The following is a 19,738-nucleotide window of genomic DNA, read 5'->3' as shown; positions in this document are numbered from 1 at the left end:
CAGTACTGATTGACCCATTCTTGCTGCATTTATACTTGAGTTGCAATTACTCTACAACCTAAAGTCTCGAGATGAAACTCAAGAAACAGATAATATTTTCCCACTTGTCATCTTAACTGGGCAAAGCATTCTTCAAATTTTTTATTTTTCTGTTCATAGTCACCTAAAAACTAGGTCATTTTTATTATTTTCGTGCTGTATTTTTGACACCTCTACTTTTTATAATCTGAGTTCATGGAATTTAAGTAAAACAAATTAGACTGTGTTTAAGAAATCAAACAATAATATATTCAGAAGAATAAGAAGAGAAATTCATCCCAGCCTCAATCATGTTCAACACATGTGCCCAAAGGCAAGAGATTTATGGAATCTAATTTTCAAATGTGATAAATTTTTAAAATTAGTGATTTTTATTTTCCTGAGAATTAACTGAAATTAAATTTGTATAGATTTTAAATACAAAGATTAAGGTGAATTTAATATTTCTATAAAACTTCTCCTTTATGACATATTGTGTCATATTGATGATGAAGAATATTAAATTTTCTGTATGCTCTTCCAAAAAATGCAACTTAAAATAATAATTTTAAGTATAATAATTACAGAGATCATTATAACCTACTATATTTGAATTTAAAATCTGAAATGCCATAATAAGCTTCCTTAAATAGTAAGGTAAACAGACTCTTACTCATTAGTTATCCTCATTCATTTTCAAAAGCATCTGGTTTTGAAAATAAAAGTAAATGGTCATTGCAAGTGTGAAGAATGTTGGACACTTGCTAATATTAAAATGATGCCCTAAGTGACCACAGCTATGAAAAATTTGGTGGAGGATATTTATTTGGAAAAGCTCCAAAGAGAGTGGATAGAGAATATTTTTACTAGACAATGTATCTTCCTTGCTTTTTTAGGCAGAAATATGTGAAACTAAATTTTAAAGAAGTGAGGTTTTAAATATTCCTTTTACATTTGCACATACACAAACATATAAACAAATAAAGTGTATTAACACTAATAATCATTCATAATGTATACAACATCAATATTTATTTATTATGGCTATTTTCCACGTAATGTAACTGGCTAAAGCATGTTTCACTTTTAGCAGGATTTTGTACAGGACTTGCAGAAGGTAAGTTACCCGACTGTGCTTTGTCTTAACTGTTTATTAAGTAGAATATTACATGTATTTTAAATGCCCCTTCTTTTCTTTGACATTATAAGGTTTTACGTAAAACTAGCAACAATTATTGAAATGAAGATTGTATACATGATAGACTGGCTATTCAGATACAATTTCAGAATGCTTTCCCTGAATTACACATCTCCTGATATCTTCTATTTACAGGCTAAACTATTCTAATCTCTTATTTAGCATTTTTGTCCACCCAGGTACCCATTCATTTATTTATTCAATCCTTCCAAACCTCAGTCATTCTATTACGTGTGGTCTAATAAATCTTATATTTTTGTATGGCAGAAAAATAATAACTTTGCAAATCCAAAATGACAAGTGGGAAAACATAATGTCTTATCTCAATTCTACTTGAAAGTTCTAGTTTGAAAGTAATTGCATTTCAAATATAAATGCCGTCAGTAAAAGTCCATCATTATTTGTAAATAAATGTGTGTTTAATAAGCAACAAGTTGTTAATAATTTTCTTGATTTTATCTCATGACATAATGAAATATGGATTCCTTTCAGTAATTCAAACCAAATTCTGAGTTCAAGTGCAGATTCAGATATAGTAATAGGCAGTTCACTTGAATACCACAGAAATACATGTAAGAAAAAGAAATAGTAAAATGTTTGCAATAGTTGTTTTGAAGAATAAAGTAGCTGGCTAGGAAATTTGGAATTAAGGTCAATATTCAAAAACTTAAGCTGTGGATATAGGAAGATAACGAAGAATTAAAGTTATATTTAGGTAATATAATCCACAGTATACATTAATTTAATATTGAGATTGAGAAAAAAGATAAATCACATATAATTTTATTAATTGATTTATTTACTTCACAGTCAACAAAAATGCATGAATGCTTCAGAAGGAAACCATTGCTAGAAGGTTGGCAAAGCAATAGAAATATTCCCCTATTTCCATATTATATAACATTTCTAATAGCAGCTGACCATCACTCAGTTGGCCTCTCCCTCTCATGCAAAGGTATACAAAGTGCTTTTAGTTCTTGCATGATTTCATACACAGCCTGGACCCTAACTGGCATTCACACAGTATGTACTGATTACACAAACTGAAAATAAAATTTGTACGTATATCTCAAATTGCAATGCACAAAGAGATTTGTAGTTGCCAGATATTGCATAGACCAAACCATCTTTTGCAATCCCTCTGAACACCTACAGTGGGGCTGCACTGATACCATGATACCAATAATTCTCTTGCGGGCTCACTACCCAACTCTGTAAAAGGGCTGTTTTGTAGCTCCTCTTATCTAACTAAAATTTTACCCATGCGCTCTCAATTACTGCCTTCGTGTTATGCTTCACTGATAAAATAGAAATGTTTATTAACTGATTTGTTATGAACAAATATGTTAATCTATAATCTGTCCCTTCTATAAGTACAATGGATTCCATGACCCTTTCTTTTTTTTTTTTTTTTTTCAAGAACAATTTTATAGAGGTTATATCCCTTTTATTTTGCTTCAAAAAATATTATTCTCTGGGATCATTCCCCATAGTATATAACTGTGCTGTTCATTTTCCTTTCTTAAAAAAACAATTGAATAGTTGTAAACAAGCAAAAAATCCTCTTGACCTTCATCTTTTTCTACCTAGCGTCTCACATTTCATTTTCTCCCTGTGGCATAACACCTTTTAGACTTGGCTTAAATCATTACTTCCTCTTATTCTTCCTTTTATGCCATACAACAGTCTTCAGCATACTGTAATGGCACAAATTAAACCACCGTACTTATCAAAAAACCAGGAGTCTTCAACTCACCAAATCAAAAGTCAACACTGCCTTAATCTTAGCCTCACAGCAGCATTCCACATGGTTAAGGGATCTCTTCTTTTGGAACATTTTTTTCTCATATCTTTCCCTTCTTCCTACAAAACTCGCCAATCCCACTCATCTAATTTGCTTGCCAACTGCTTTTTGCTTAACAGTCAAGTCAGCCTGGATGCTTTTCTCTTCTCCAGCTACACTCTCTGCCAAAGGGATCTCATTCATTGTCATGCCTGACATGCGTGCTGTATGTCGATGATTCCCATGTTGATATATGCAGTCCTGAGCACTCTGCTATGGATTCTCTTTTCCTAGAATGTGGCATGGATGGCCTCTTTGTATAATTCACCTCAAATATCACCTCCTAAAATGTCCCATTTCCTCCAGACAATTAATAATCATCATACCTCACCCATACATAACACTTTTATACTATACATGATCATATATTACCTCCTTTAATTAAAATAACTATTTCTTATTTGTATATAACTGAAATATGTTTCATATTAGCAGGTAACTCCTTTATCTCCTTTACAATTTTATCTATAGTTTCAAAGGAAGATTCCTAGCATGTTAGGTCCGTAATAAATGCTAGGAGAAGAAGAAGAGGAGGAGGAGGAGGAGGAGGAGGAGGAGAAGGAGGAGGAGGAGGAAGAAGAAGAAGAAGAAGAAGAAGAAGAAGAAGAAGAAGAAGAAGAAGAAGAAGAAGAAGAAGACGACGACAACGACGACGAAGGGGGAGAGGGAGGGGGAGGGGGAGGGGAAGGGGAAGAGGAAGAGGAAGAAGCAGAAGCAGCAGCAGCAGCTGTGGAGGAAGAAAAGGAAGAAGCAGAGGGAGGAAGGAGGAAGAGCGGGAATAAGGAGACAGAGGGGAGGGCAGTAAGGGAAAGGAGTAGAAGGGGGAGAAGGAGGAGGAGGAGCGGGAGGAGGAATATGAACTGATTCTTTGCCTTGCTACCAAAACAGAGGAATTTAAACTGCTATTTACATCCAATAATAATTTGTCTTGATATATATATTACACAGGCAAATTTGTTTCTGCTGTATTTAAAGACCTATGTTCCAAACAATGTAGAAATACATATTTAAATTCCTACCTGGAATGTTAAAAATGAAGAATCAGGAAATTTTATGATGAAATACGTATTTTTGAAATCATTGACTAATGAATCAAGTAATGAGGTAAAGTAGTTACAAACATGTTACCACAATTTAAAATGGCCATTATCAAATCACATTTATTTGTCACTGTTAAGTACATTTTTAAATTAAACATGCCATTATATTGTGCTACAAAAATTTTTTGAGTGAATGACTGAGAGAAGTTTTGCATAATCACAATTTCCCCTTTACTGGAAAGACAGTTCTAATTTCCAAGACAGTCAACTCTCATATCTTATGGAAACCATTTCTCCTAAGTGCATTATATTTAAAATATTAACAGCAACAACACTGGGTTTTGAAAAGTATCTTCAAATAAATGCAGCCATGCACAGGGGTTCAACCACTTGCTTTTGTCTTAGTGGTTTTTTTTCATGGTTTTGATATACACAGTAGAGTCTAATAAATTCACTTTTCCTATTTTTATATGCATATCTTGCAGGATTAGCTTATTTGCTTTTATGAAATACAAAAATATATTTTGTTTTGAAAAAGAAATTCTTGTACTTAAGAACCTAGTAAATGAACAAGCTAAAAAATTTATGAATTGCTCAAATGAACATGTCTAAACTTCTTTTACTCCTGTGAAGATTGAGGTATTTTAATAACATTAATGTGTAGTATCATTTTTTCAAAATTTTGATGCACAGTCTAATTTTTCAAATATTTTACTTAAACATATTTGTAGAAGGAAGTTCTAGTATAGAACCTTAAATCATCTACTTCAAAACATATCCTTGAAATTTTAAACCTGCTTTCATTGTTAACATATCTTTGATGTAAATTAATATGCAATACCTTCTGGAGACATCTCTGGTACAATGGCCTCATAAGGTTCATCTAGGAATTTTGGTTCATTGTCATTGATATCCGAAACTTTGATGACAAACTCAGACTCAGGTTCCACAGCCCTTCCAGTAGTGATGTCTATTACCTGGGCTCTTAAGATGTAGAGGGATCGCTCCTCTCTATCAAGCTTCTGTATGGCATATATGTCACCTGTTCTTTCATCAATGATAAAAGTACTTCCAGCTCCAGCTCCCAAAAGCTTGTACTGGAAAGAATTGTTTCCATTGTCTAAATCAGATCTTAGCTGCAAATGGAAAGAGGGATCATTTAGTTTCCAAACATCTGAAATGGGCAAATCAAAATATTTTCTTTTTATGTACGTTAATTATTCTCCAAGTTAATGATTTTATATTGTTTCCATATTACATTAAATGGGGTAAAATATTAAATGTCAAGATTAAAATCTATCACCAGGGAGAGGGGAGAGTGAATATTTAGTATAAAGAACTATACAAATTTCATTATTCTTAACAGAAACAATACTAATTGGACAGTAAAGCTTCTTTTGTAAGTTATGCACAACATAGTTGGTCCAATTTTGATTTACAATTAAATAATCAGTCACTAAAACCATACTCTCAAATATTTATACTAGACTGGGTCCTAGAGACAGATAGAAAGATAATTTGGTGACATCTAAACACTGATGTTCTGTCTCTTGGCTGGAAATGCATGGAAACAAGAAAATATTAGGATGAAAATTAGGGTTCATAAAGATAAAAATAATCTTGACTGTTCTTTAGTTACTTATTATTTGTCATAAAATCTATAAATTGCTTTTTATTAGTGTTCTCAATTAATTCTCATATCAATATTATGAAATACATATTATTGATATGATCAATTTTTCTATAGAGAAGAAAAGTGAGATTTTGTTTTACAAACTTTTTTCAGAGTCACATGATCATAGTGTAGATTTAGGATTTACACCATGAGGCTATCAAATCTTCTATGAGGCTGTCACATTTCAGATTCTCCACTGACAACAACTCAGTTACATGTTCTTTAGCCCTTGGGTTTTAGCCAGAAAGTATAAAACTTTCTTCTCAATCTATTCTACCTAATTATCAAATACACACTTTCAGCCTGTGCACTCATTTCCGTATTTTCAAAAGCAAAGTAAATTTGTTCATCATTCATACTGTTGAGGTATTATTTAGAATTTTTAATTTATCTGTAACAAAAAAACAGTCTAATTCTGATATAGTTAAAATGATGGTATAGCTTTTCATATCTAAATTATTTGTACCTAGGAAAAGTATGTCATGGTTCCCTGATTGTGAATACACATTTTCTTGATTCACCATTTATGAAAATGCTCTTATTCAAAGTAAGAGTTCCTCTGCAAGTTTACAAAGATAACCATGAAATCAGTTGCAAACAAATTCATGGTTTTTCTGATGGCTCAAGTTATAATTTCTTCTTCTGGATAAATTAATACACTTTCTATGTGGTTGTGGAGAAAAGCTAAAGGTATTAGTAACTAATTTTGAATTTCAACAATGTGCCGAATATCAATGCCATGTAACAAAACAAATTGAAAAAAATAACATCCAGATTGTCTTTCTGCTAATACCTCTTTTAATTTGGTAGTTCTTAATTATTCATAAAAGAAATTCTTTATTCAATGATGTAATAAATTGAGGAAAATAATTGTGCAATCAAATCAATATATCAAGTGAGCAATGTATGGCTCATATTTTTTAAATGATATCATTTCAATATGGTTTGATAATTTATTTGATATTATAATGAAGATAAATTAAGTTTAGTAATAAATAAATATATTGCAAGTATATGTGCCATGTAATTTTCAAAGACAAGTGAGATTGACATTTTTAAGACCCAGATTTAAGGAAAAACGAAAAAGCTTACTTGAACACTTGCCTTTTAGTGTCACAAAATGCATATGTTAAACACATTTCAATCAAATGGCTTCTAGTATTATACAATTTTCTATACTTCTATTCAAAAAGTATTTTCCTAATTAGGCTGCTACTATCGATTGCTAAACACACATCACTTCAAATTTTCACTTAATTGTACTTCCCAATCTTAATCGTTTTTCAAACAAATGGATCAAAGAGAGTTATCTTGAACACATCAGCTAAATTGTATATTTACTAACTCTTTTGACAAGCACCTAAACATTCATTATTGTTCTTTTTGGAATCAGTGATCTGCTTGTTTTAATGTTTGATGAATTCGTGTAGCAGAAAACCATTTTTCAGAGTAGTTTCATAAATATTTGTATAGAGTGGAAAAATAAGCAAAACCAATCACTGTGAGAAAGGAGGTAACCAGAGATTCATGTGGGGCGTAGAAACAAACAAACTAGAAAATGAGACAGCCCCAGAGGTAGCCTGTGTTCCAATTACACTGATGCACTGCCCTACAATACCTTATTTACTAAAAGTCAACAGCTGATTTTAGCCTGTCACCCCATTCAGTGATGGGACAGCTTTTGGTGCTCTGTGCAGTCTACTGTAAAGGTATCCAGAGACTCAGTTACCGAGTCAGCACCTAACTGTGGACCTTGTTAGTGCCAAATGTGCATACTATTTACCTGCAGTTCGAGTCAAAAATAAAAGGGGGTGAGAAATATTACTTATAACGTGTGTGTGTGTGTGTGTGTGTGTGTGTTCACAATACACCCTCCTCCCTACACGTTTGGAAATACTTGCCTAAAATCCTAATCTAAGGTTTTGGTTGAATGTACTCATATACATTTGGCTGATAACATAGGTGAAGTTCTGTGGAATCCAGATACCATGCTAACACTGCAGCTCTCCTGAAAGGGCTAGAAAAAGAGAGTTAATAAATTTTGAGTGCTTCACCCTTTGGGCCCAATTAAATTTTAGTGCCAGTTAATTAGCAGTTAAACTTATTTCAGTTCATTTATCTAGAGAAAAAGCCTTGTGGAAAAGGACATGATACTGTAATCACCTTTGTTTAAAGGAAATCAAATAATGAAATACAAACCAAAAACATAAATAGAATTTGCTTTGTCTCATTAAGGAATTGTTCTTAAAATATATTCTTTTAAGAAAGTGAACATAATATTCCTTTTACTTTACTAATCAATTGAAGTGTGTAGGCTCCTGAAGCTACTTAATTGTAAAAGAATATGGTATTAACCTGCTTCATTAAAAATGAATGAGGGGTAAATCAACAGCTACTTAGTGTAATAGAAAATCAGGCTAAATACTGTTGGTAAATGATATTTGTCTCACTGTGACGGCTTAGATCCATTACCAAAAATAACACCATCAAGTTTCCAGATGTTGAAAGTGAGGGCTGCATTTTCCTAAGGGATACTAACGTGAAATTTAAAAACCAGAGCTATCCCTCTTCAAGATTTTAGTGTATGTTTTAGGTGCTTGCAAATCTGAAACAATTATTGATGTGATGTTTGAAGCTTTTCAGTGGTTTCACTGTCAAAATGTGGAACTCATCAAATCTCCAAACTTCTCCAACATATTTATTTACATTGTTGTGCTATTTACTGTAACATTTTAAATAAATAAGTACCCGGCCAACGTGATGACTAGTCGTATTCATTTCCTCTGGTACAAAAAATTGGTTCCACACCCAGCCACGCTTCACTCTCAGATGAGATCCTACTGGCTGCTGGACTTTCTTTGTTTGAGAGTTTTCTGTTGCTCCAAGACAAGGCCATAGGAGAGGAATTCCCAACATAAAAGGCAGCAGTAAATAACAATTCATTGTGTTGACTCTTGATTCCAACTGTTACTCTTCAGAGAAACAGGATGTCACAAACAAAAATCTTGCTTTCTTTTATAATCTGTTTTTGCTCCTGTGTATCTTCTATATACCTAAAGCGTCAGAAACAAAACAACATTTGACATTTTAAAATAACATTTTCTCACATAATTACTAAAGACAGGTTACAACTTCTGCATATGTCAAAAATGGAATAAAAATATACCTTTAATTTATCTTCCAATTAAGCTGGCTAATTATATTTTATAGCTCAGTAATAATTTGATTAGAATAATTATAAATTTCCACTCAGGCACTGCTAGTTTTAAACTGCAGTCATAAATCTGCCTGAAGGTTGAAAGATTGCTCTGGGAGTCTCCTTGATTGACAGCTGACATTGAAATAGACTTCCTTTTAATTTGACTTGCTTACTTTCTCCATTCTTTCTCAGTAAAACTCAAACTATCTTATTAAAGCAACAGTCAATCCAGGAGGAAAAAAAGTATTTTTCCTCTTTATATTTGATAGACATAAGCTTCCTCAACCAATTTCCCAAATTATGATGTTTTATGTAGTAATTAAATAGACAAAATGGCAATTCAGCTTAAAACTGGTGAATTCAATAATCAGTTATACTGATGCTATAAAACACTAAGTAGAAAGCTTGTGCAAGATATTTACTCTTTTTAAATTTCAAAGATATGGGGAAGAAGTGTTTATCAGCTTAACAAAAAAATCATCTTAAGACAATAAATATAAAATTATAGTGCCTGGGTAAGAATGGGTGAATGTTTATAATATTTAAGAATGATATGAGATGTATCTTCTATTATTTAAATACTAAAACAAAAGACTCTGCCTACTGAGTTTTACATTTAAACTTTCCATTGACCAAGGCTGTCTCTTTATGATGGGTAATTCTAATCCTTACATGTAATTTAATAGTTTTGCATTTCCAACATCTACATCCAGCCAAATTTGATGTATTTCCTTGGCTTCCATGAAGAAAAAATAATTTTGTAAGCTTCACAATGGAGTTTAATATAATATAATCAACACAAAAGCCAGAGTTCATGTTAGGACTTTTTCTGCATGATTATGTTTTGAATCTTCTGCATGTATTTTTGAATGACTCCTTAGAGATTTTTTAGGTCTTTGGCTCGTGTTAAGAAGAGTTGTTAAAAAAACACCTAATTAAGAAAGTACACAGGGATTCTGTGGTCCCGGTGTACTCCCTTTAAGCAGATGTACTCCTTGTTAAAAGTTTACTTAATGAAGGTCATAGAGAAATTCAGCTGAGGTGAAAAAGGTGAAATTTATCTTTATGTTACGTATTTGAAATTCAGATAAATCTGCGCTTTAGAAATTGCTAAAATATGTATTTGCGGTAGCTGATGAATAACAATATTTGGAACTGGTACAATATTATTCATGAGAAAGATACTTTTTATAAGTTTGGCAAATTATCACCAACACTGATATGAAGTTAGCTGGCTGTGTTTCAGTGAGTATAATTTTTGTGAACTTTATATTATGGTATTTTGATACATATAAAGATATATAAAATAGTGTAATGAATACCTAGGTATCATTACCCTGCTTCAGTAATTACCAACATATGGTCAATATTGTGTCATCTCTATTCATGCTCACTTTTTAATATTAAAACCAATTTCAAATTCATATCATTTTAACCATTGAAGACACACACACACATACATACACAAGTATAAATGCTACATAAGTGTGTGTACACACCCTTAAAAATCAAAGTCAAAGTTTAAAATTAAGAAAAAGTTTTTAATATAACAAAATATTCATAGTGTTCAAATTAAAAATCTTTGTCTTTGAATTAAGACTTAAATATGTTCACACAATACAGTTTTTTGATACATTTCTCAAGTCTCATTTGGTCTACAGATTTCCTCTCTCTGTTTCTAGTTTTTCTTTTCATTTATATGCTGAAGAGTCAAGGTTATTTGTCCTATAGAGTTTCACATAGTCTGAATTTTGATAATTGTATCACTGTTGTGTGATTCAGCATGTTTCTTTATCCTCCATGTTTTAAATAAATGTTTAGGGGCTTGATTAGATGTAATATAAAATATTCATCAAACATATTCATAGCCAATTCCCATTGCATGACATCTTTAGTAGACTAGGATACAAAATATATGTTCAAGAAACCAGAAGAAAGTTTGAACGTGTTAAGTAGAAAAACTGAAAATAAAATAAAGATTAAACTTTTAGAGAATAATGCTACAACGTTTGTGATGAAATACACTGCATGATTAATGGCATATTATTCACGCTGAGAAAAAAGACAGATTGAAGACAGAAGTATAAATCATCTGAAAAAACATAATGAGAAAAAGTTAAAAAATTAAAAATGAACAAACTATCATTGAGTTGTGAGACAATTTCAAATATTCTTATTTATGTACAATTGCAGTTTCTAGAACCAATGAAATTTAGAAACTCATACATGCAAAATGCTTAACAAAACTTAAGTGCAGATATTAAAAAATATTATACCAAGGCACATCATGATTAAATTACTCAAAACCATTAATAATGAGAAAATCTGAAAGGTAGTCAACGACATGTTATATACAGAATAACAAAGATGAAGTTGATAGCAGATGCCTCATCTCAAACAGTACATGCCAAATGACAGTGCAGAAACATTTTTAAAGTATTGAAAATGAAAAGAAATCAATTTAAGTGAGATTTTCTCAAACAACTACAGTGATTTTTATAAAGAGATCAGCTGAATTGAAAGAGAAGAAACTGAGCTGTCAGGTATTGGAGAAGCTAATTCAAAGAACAAGTAAAAAGTTAAAGAGGTAAGCCTTTAGACACTTACTGCAATGGTATAAGCAAGAAGTTAAAACCAAAGAAATTGTTGCATCTCCTTTTTCCATTTCCTCCATGGAACAACACTCTAATTGAATCAGAGGATAAGCACAGACGTGTGGATCACTCCATTATAATGGTAGTGCTACAAGCAACTAAGTCAATTTTATGGACTCTGGGGTCAGGGGAGTGCAAGGGGAGTGTTGAGAGTGAAAAAGTACTAAGTACATTGTCAGAGTAGGAAACGGTCTTCAAGGTTTCACCCACTTTAGTCAATAAGGGGATGCTTGAGAAATGCATCAGATGAGAAATCTCATCAGAAATGCTTGAGAAAGAGCTCTGTCCAAGGCCACAGATAAAGCCCTCTTACACTTTAACCCTGGGGCTAGGAATGTAAACACAGAAGAGCGTGACCTAACAGAAGGGGCAGTCCCCTTGACTGCAACTCCCTCCAGCCAGTGCAGTGCACTGGTTGTGCATCAAATCTGGTGTGACAAGGGAATGTTTTCGCAGTGAGTACTGTACTGCCAGGTCAAGTCTTTATAGCTGCCTATAGCCAGGCCTGAACAAATCACATTTGTTACCCCAAAGCCATATTCCTAATCTTCGGTAAAGGAAAGTGGGATGAAGACTCTTTTTGCTGTACAGCATCAGCACACAAGGGGAACTACAATACAATAAATGATTAAAGAAGTCCTTCAAGAATAAATAAAATAATCCTAGAAAGAAATCTGGATCTATGCAAAAATAGAATCACCAGAAATGGAAGGTCTATCAGTAAATAGGAAGACCTTTTTAAATTTTATTAGCATTAAAGGAAAATTGGCTGTTAAAGCAAACATAATAACAAGGATTGTGGGGCATACATCATTTGCAGAAGTAAAATGTATGAAATTAATAGCATAAAGGTTAGGAATATGCTATTTTAAGCTCTATAAACCATATATAAAGTGGTATGATATAACTTAAAATAGATTACAATAAGGGTACATATGCGTACAATAAACCTAAAGCAACTACTAAAATAAAGTAACAGAATTTACTGCAGGCTACAAAATAGATAAAACTGAAGCCTAAAGAATACTCAATCCAAAGAAGAAATAAAAGAAAAAAGCGAGCAAAAGACAGGTGAAAAAAACATACAAGTAACAAAGTGGTATGTTTAATATTAATCATCATAATAATCACACTAAATATGAATGGGATAAAAAACAAAGTATGACATAAAGATTATTAGATTTTTAAAAAGACTCAACAATATGTCTTTAGAAATGATTTAAAATATAAAGGTTCAGTAGGTAAGAATTTAAAGAATGAAAAACACATATCTTGCTAACTCTAGTCAAAAGAAAGCTACAATGGCCATAATATTAGATAATGTAGATTTTGGGGCAAAGAATATTAGCACTGATAAACAATATCATTTCATAATAATAAATTTCATAATTATAAGTGATAAACAATGTCATTTCATAATTATAAAAGATAATGGCATTTTATAATCTAAAACAGTATCATTTTATAAGAATTATGTCAATTCATTAACAGGGCACAACTATTCTAAATGTTTATACACTTAATAACAATGCCTCAAAATAGATGAAATAAAAGATGAAATAAAACCTTATTGCATTACAAGAAGAAACAGACAAATCTATAATGCAAATTGATTTATTTCTATTCAACATTATACTGAAAATTCTATCCAATGAAATAAGAAATTAGAAGCATCTAGATTAAAAAGATAAAATAAAAATATGTTTATTTATACAGGGCATAATTACACATATAGAAAATCTTATGAAATCTATAAAAATACTGGTAAAATGTACAGGTAATTTTAGCAGGGTTGGATGATACAAGGTCAATATTAAAATCGATTATATTTCTATTTACTAGCAATGCATAATCAAAATTTAAAATTTATACAACAGTACATTTTATGATAATGTAAAGAATTCAAAGATTGTGACATAACTCTACCAAAAAATATGCAATACCTCTCTATTGAACACTATAAAATACTGCTAAGAGGGATCAAGAAAAATCAATATAATTGGAGATATTTATTATGATACTGGACCAGAAAACTCAAAATGGTTCAAAACGTCAATTCTCTCCAAAGTGTTGTATAAACACAATTTTAAAAATACAGCTAAATTAAAATTAAAACATAAAATAAAAATTCAAACAGGTATTTTTATAAAACTTGCATGCTTATTCTATAATTATATATGCAAAAGCATTGGGCTTAGAATAACTTAAGGAACATTTTAAAAGAAGAGGAAATTTGGAAGACTATGCCATCTGACTTTAAGACATAATGCTACAGTAATCATTATAAAGTATTGGATCAACAAATAATTTAGTAGAATACACCACAAAGTGCACAAATACACCTACATTTATGTAATCAACTGATTTTTGAAAAAGTTCAAAAAGCAAATCAATAGAGAAATAACAGTCTTTGTGCTAAAACACCTGAGTATTCACTTGAGAAAAAGATACTTTGATCCATACTTTACCGTGCACAAGCTCACAAAAAGTGAATACAAATTTAGATGAAATACTTGTAATTTCTTTGGCAAAGATTTCTTACAACAATATCAAGAGCGCACGTGTTAAAAACTGATAAACTGGACCGTATCAAAATTGAGATAATCTCTGTATCTGATCCCATGGCTACTGTAAAGAATTCCCACAACTCAGTGCTTAAAATGATACACATTTATTGTCTTACAGTTCTACAGGGGAGATGTTTAAAATGAATTTCACTGGACTGGAACCACGGTGCCAGAAAGGTCGTTCTTCCATCGAGTCTCTAGAGGAGCATCTATTTCCTTACATTTTCCAGCTTCTCAAAGTGTATTCTATTCCTTGCGTACCTTGGTTCATGTCCCTCCTCTAGGCCAGCAGCAAAGCATCTTCAAATTTCTCTCTACTCTATCTTCACATTGGCTTCTCTTTGTCTGTTGTGTCAAATTTACCTCTTCTCCCTTTTATAATGACACTTATAATTGCCTTCAAAGTCATCTTGGAGAATCCAGGATAATTTTCCTATCTAAAGACCATTAACTGAATCTCATATTTATCTACAGAGGTCACAGTCTTGGTTTTAGGAGTGAAGACCTTGATATCTCTGAGAGCCATTATGTGGTCTACCTCAGATGATAATTAAATGAGAAGACAAGTCACAGACGGGGCGAGTATTCGTTAATTATATATCTTGCATCCAGAATGTACAAGGACTTTCAAAACTTGGAAACAAAAAGTCACCACAATTTTTTAAATAAGCAAAATATTTAAAGAGACATATCACAAAGAGTTGACATGTAAAATAAGTTTAAAAAAAGATAATCAACATCTTCAGTTTCAACAGGTAAATGCAGATTAAAACTACAATTAGATACCAGTAAATTCTTACTAGAATGAATATAATTAAAAGATTGACCATATCAAGTATTGAAGAGAATATAGAGCAACTGTACCTCTCAAAAACTGCTAGTGTGAATGTAAAATCGCATGAGTATTTAGAAAACAATTTGGCAATTTGTTACAAAGTTAAACATATGCCTACCATAAGATCCAGCCATTCTAGATATTAGGTACATATCTAGGATATCTATCTAGATATCTACCTAAGACAAATAAAATTAATATTTCCATATGAAGATGCTTACCTGAATATCAGAGCAGGTTTATTTGTAACAGACAAAAACTGGAAAAAGTAAAATGTCTTTCAACAAGTCAATGTACTAAGAAAGTGTAATATGTCTATGCAATGTAATGATACTCAGCAGTGAAAAGAAATGAACTACTGATACAGTAATATCTCAAAAGAATAATGAATAAAACAAGCCTGCCAACAAATTCAGATTGTATGTTTCCTTTTGCATCTGATTTTAGAAAATTTAAAACAATCACAGTGACTGAAATCAGACTAAGAACTGCGGGAAAATGAGGATGGGAGGGAAGGATGATGAAGGGACACGAGGAGACTTCTGAAGGTAGTGATGAGTGTGCTTGTTATCTGCATTGTGATGACAGTCTCAGAAGCAGATATATGTCAAACATTCAATTCAACTTGAGTATATGCAGATTATTGTGCCAATTATACTTCATTAATGTTGTTAAAAATCTTGACTTGTCAAAACCTTTAGAAACAAATTAGACAACTAACTGCGGAACAACAGATACTAGATGCTTCTGATGTGTTATGATATGACCTTTATAAAGAACATAGCCTATAAATTATTTTACCAAAAAAAGTTGAAAGCTAATTTTCAAGTTACAGGAAATTAACCTGTAATAAAAGAACAAACTAAATGGGAAACAAAGTAAACAAAGTAAAAAGAACCAATCATTTAAACCCAAATTGTGTCTTTCTACAGATTTGCTACCCACAGTGTAATCTATGGAATAGGAACATCTCACTACAAATGCCACATCTTGAGCTTCTTCACAGGTACCAACTTTGAGTCTGCATTTTATCACACTTACCACAAGGTCTGAATATACAATAAATTTTAAAAAGCATTGATCTACCACAAAATTGATCTAGTTTATTTGATACATCAAAAAAAGAAAGAGTATAGGAAAGATATTGTTCTAGATTGAGAAAGATTTAAGATATTGTAGAACTAGTGTAAAATGTGGGCATTGTTTGGGTCATGACTTTACAAAACTGTTTTTATATTTGCATTTTTATGGATTTATAAAAAATTAGTCTGTATAAGGTATAATACTTACTGCATAAGGTATAATAATACTAATGTAGAGATGAGCAACAGATGATAATGAGAAAGTATTGCCAATTTTGTTGGTCATTGAACGTTTCCTTCTTGTTATATAAAAACATGTCCTATTTTTAGTCATGTATACTTGAAGCATATTGGTATTAGAAATGACAGGATGTGTCAAGAAAAAGTATATTTTCTTTAAAATATTTCAAAAAAATGGGAGGATAGGCAAAATCATTGTGGTAAAATGATGATAATTGTTGAATTTGGGTCATGAGTATTTGGATAGTTGTACTTTTATTATCCACTTATGCTTAAAATATACGTAATAAAACAACAACAAAAATATACAGCAATATTGTACTTTTAAATCAATATGTAATTATGTAATCAATAAGTAATTATTTTAATACCAGCTATTGATGACAATGTATAGAAAGCAGATCTATAGAACACTCATAAAATTGAAAATTTGGACACTATTTTGGAGAACGATTTGGCCAAAAGCAATAAATTTTACAATGTGTATATAAAGTAGCAGTTATATTTTACTATTTTATACCTAGAGAAATATTCACATTTGTCCACTGGGAAGCAAGTATAAATTGGATTCATTGAAAAAAGAATGTTTAAATTAGGATACTGTATGATACTAATTATATAAGTGTTTCACAATTACAAGGCAATGTCCCGTAATACTCTTAGCATAAAGCAATTAGATAACTTTGTAAGTCTAGGCAGAGAAAACTGACAAAATTTGTCACGGTAATTACCATGATTGAAATAAGTGAAATTTGTCTAAAAGGTGAAGCTTAGAAATTTCTGCAACATTCTCCTCCCTCGAAAACAGTTTAAAGTAAATATGACAAAAAATAACACTCATGACATCTGGGTGACTTTTCTACCAAGTGCTATTTTTTCTCCACTAAATATATGATTAAAATATTTCTCAATTAAATTTAAAGTTAAAAATCATCATTTATAATTTGAAGGAAAAAGCCCTTTAATTTGAACCCCTTTATATAAAATACACAAGAAAAATGAAGGGTAGTCGTAATTATATCTCAATAATGAAATATTGTGGCTTTGTTTATACTCTTCTATATTCCAAACTTTCTATAATGGTCATACATTTCGGCGGAAGTGAAAAGCATTTCAAATAATGTTCCACTTCTGACTGAAGACTGGTGGCAGCTGTCAGCATTGCTAGACTGAGAAACACTCTGGGCTGAAACCAAGCAAATAAGAAAAAATGCTCTCGCCTGAAATGGGCCCTGGATAAACCAGCAGTGACATTTTGCCCTGCATTTGCAATCTTGTTTATATTTTCCAATCAGAGGAATATACTAAAAAACCTACATAACATTTCCATATAAAGAAATGCTAATACTATGTCTTATGTTAGTGTGTTTATATTTTTTCTCTTATTGCTAATACTTGGAAATATTAATCCATATTTATTTTCAAAGTTGTAAAATATATTTAAAAATAAAATTTCATTTATATTAGCACAATATTAGATACCAATTACAATAATATTTAAATAACATTATTATAATATATTATGTCCAAGTAAAATTGAAAGTATATTTGTGATGATTAATATCAGGTGTCAACTTGATTGGGTTGAAGGATCCCTAGATAGCTGGTAAAGTATTGTTTCTGGGTGTGTCTGTGAGGGCGTTGCCAGAGGAGATTAACATTTGAGTCAGTGGACTGGGAGAAGAGTCACCTTGGTTGTGGTTGGGCACCATCCAATCAGCTGCCAGCATGGCTAGAACAAAGCAGGTGGAAGAAGGTGGGAGAAGCTGGCTTGCTGACTGGCTTTCATCTTCCTCCTGTGCTGGATGCGTCCTACTCTTGGATATCAGACTTTAAATTCTTCGGCCTTTGGACTCAAAGTGGTTTGCCAGGGGGCTCTCAGGTTTTTGGCCACTGAAGGCTGCGCTGCTGGCCCCCCTGCTTTTGAGACTTTGGGACTCGGATTGAGCTACTACTGGCTTCCTACGTCCTCAGCTTGCAGAGGGCCTATCATGGGACTTCACCTTGTATCCATGTGAGTTAATTCTCCTAATAAACTCCCTTTCACATGTGCATATATAATATTAGTATTGCACCTCTAAAGAACCCTAATACAATATTTTATGTAATGTGTTAACTACATCACACATGCTGGGACTTACATTCAGTAATTTTAAGTGACCTATCCTGTAAACAAATGTATTCATAACTAGTGCTACAACTGATCTTAAATACATTAAGTGTATAACATACACTGTGCTTTACTGAATGGAAGAAAAAAATGCATACATGTCTAACACTGTGACATCTATAGCTGATGGTTCACTTTGTTTACATGGAATAAAGATCTATAAATTACATTTTAACATTTGGACCATTCTTCAAATGACAAAATAAAATGTTTTCTATTATCTCCTCTTAGTATACATTTTTCCCCTTGTTCTAAAGATTCTTGAGGTCAAGTAAAAAAAAATAAGTCAGAATGATGGATTTGGTGGCTGTGTGAGGGAGGATATAAGTTGAAGCTGGGAAATGTGGATGGGATAAATATAGAAACTTAATCCTGTTTGTGATCTCTTAAAAAATCAGGGGAAACTTGGCAGCTTCAGAGAATGACACTATACATAAAAAGACTTTGAAATGGCTTTCTCAGAACCACTAGTACGAAATATAAAGAAATGTGAGTGGATATAGTTTGCATACATATGTGAAAAGGAAGCAATATTTTGGGGCCAAAAATTGTAATAACCCATGTGCCAATTCTTTCTCTGAACATTCATTCCATAGTACTAAAATGTGAAAGATCATCCTCTGTTTTATTTATGAACTCTCATTAAGCATATAATTTGCATATTTACTGTCATGAAAAAAAGCTCTCAGGGACAGCTACAGCAATGTAGAGTTAGAATACCTATATTGGAGCCTCTGATGCCCTCTGTGACATTGCACAGCCTTCCACATTCACTATTGCTGTGAAGTCCTAAGATATACAGCAACAAGTGCCATTTCATTTCTGGGCTGAACGTCATGAACTTTATTCAGGAGCAGTGGTAGAGGACTATGGATTAATGGGCAGTATATGTGAAGTGCTAAGCACTGACAATATTAAGCCTGAGTGTGCAAAAGTTCTAAAATGAAAAGAGATAGATTCCAATTGGTTAAATAAATGCTGGTGAAATTTCATGTTTTTAGATACAGTATTTCACTTTTTCTTCCCCTCCACAAACTATCAAAACATGATTTGCCCTTATTTGTCAAGGGTAAATATTTGTATGTTCCTGTATTAAAGATTTGCCTAAAACACCTTTATCAGTATAGATCTTAATTATGTCTTTACCATCTTTGCAGGCTGATTTTTAAAAATTTATTGTACTTTTGTATGGGTCTTTGGTGCTCTCAGTGTTACAC

General features: G+C 32.0%; 1 protein-coding gene across 4 annotated transcripts in view; it reads right to left on the bottom strand.

Moving 5' to 3' along the window:
- CDH19 (cadherin 19) overlaps nucleotides 1–19,738 on the bottom strand; it is a 102,077-nt gene that overhangs the window by 62,248 nt on the left and 20,091 nt on the right. For all 4 annotated transcript variants that reach the window (XR_001441172.3, XR_013408278.1, XM_077975091.1 and 1 more), the window contains 2 exons: nucleotides 8,523–8,827; nucleotides 4,941–5,235 (listed from right to left, as the gene is read on the bottom strand). Coding sequence is in view for 2 of the 4 variants with exons in the window: in XM_077975091.1 (XP_077831217.1) it covers nucleotides 4,941–5,235; nucleotides 8,523–8,717 (490 nt within the window). In the remaining 2 variants the exon portion in view is untranslated. The remainder of the gene's footprint in view (nucleotides 1–4,940; nucleotides 5,236–8,522; nucleotides 8,828–19,738) is intronic.

The sequence above is a fragment of the Macaca mulatta genome, chromosome 18 (genome assembly GCF_049350105.2).
Source record: "Macaca mulatta isolate MMU2019108-1 chromosome 18, T2T-MMU8v2.0, whole genome shotgun sequence".
NCBI classification, from domain to species: Eukaryota; Metazoa; Chordata; class Mammalia; order Primates; family Cercopithecidae; genus Macaca; species Macaca mulatta.
Note: the sequence above shows the minus strand (reverse complement) of the source record. Positions and strands in the feature narration are given on the sequence as shown.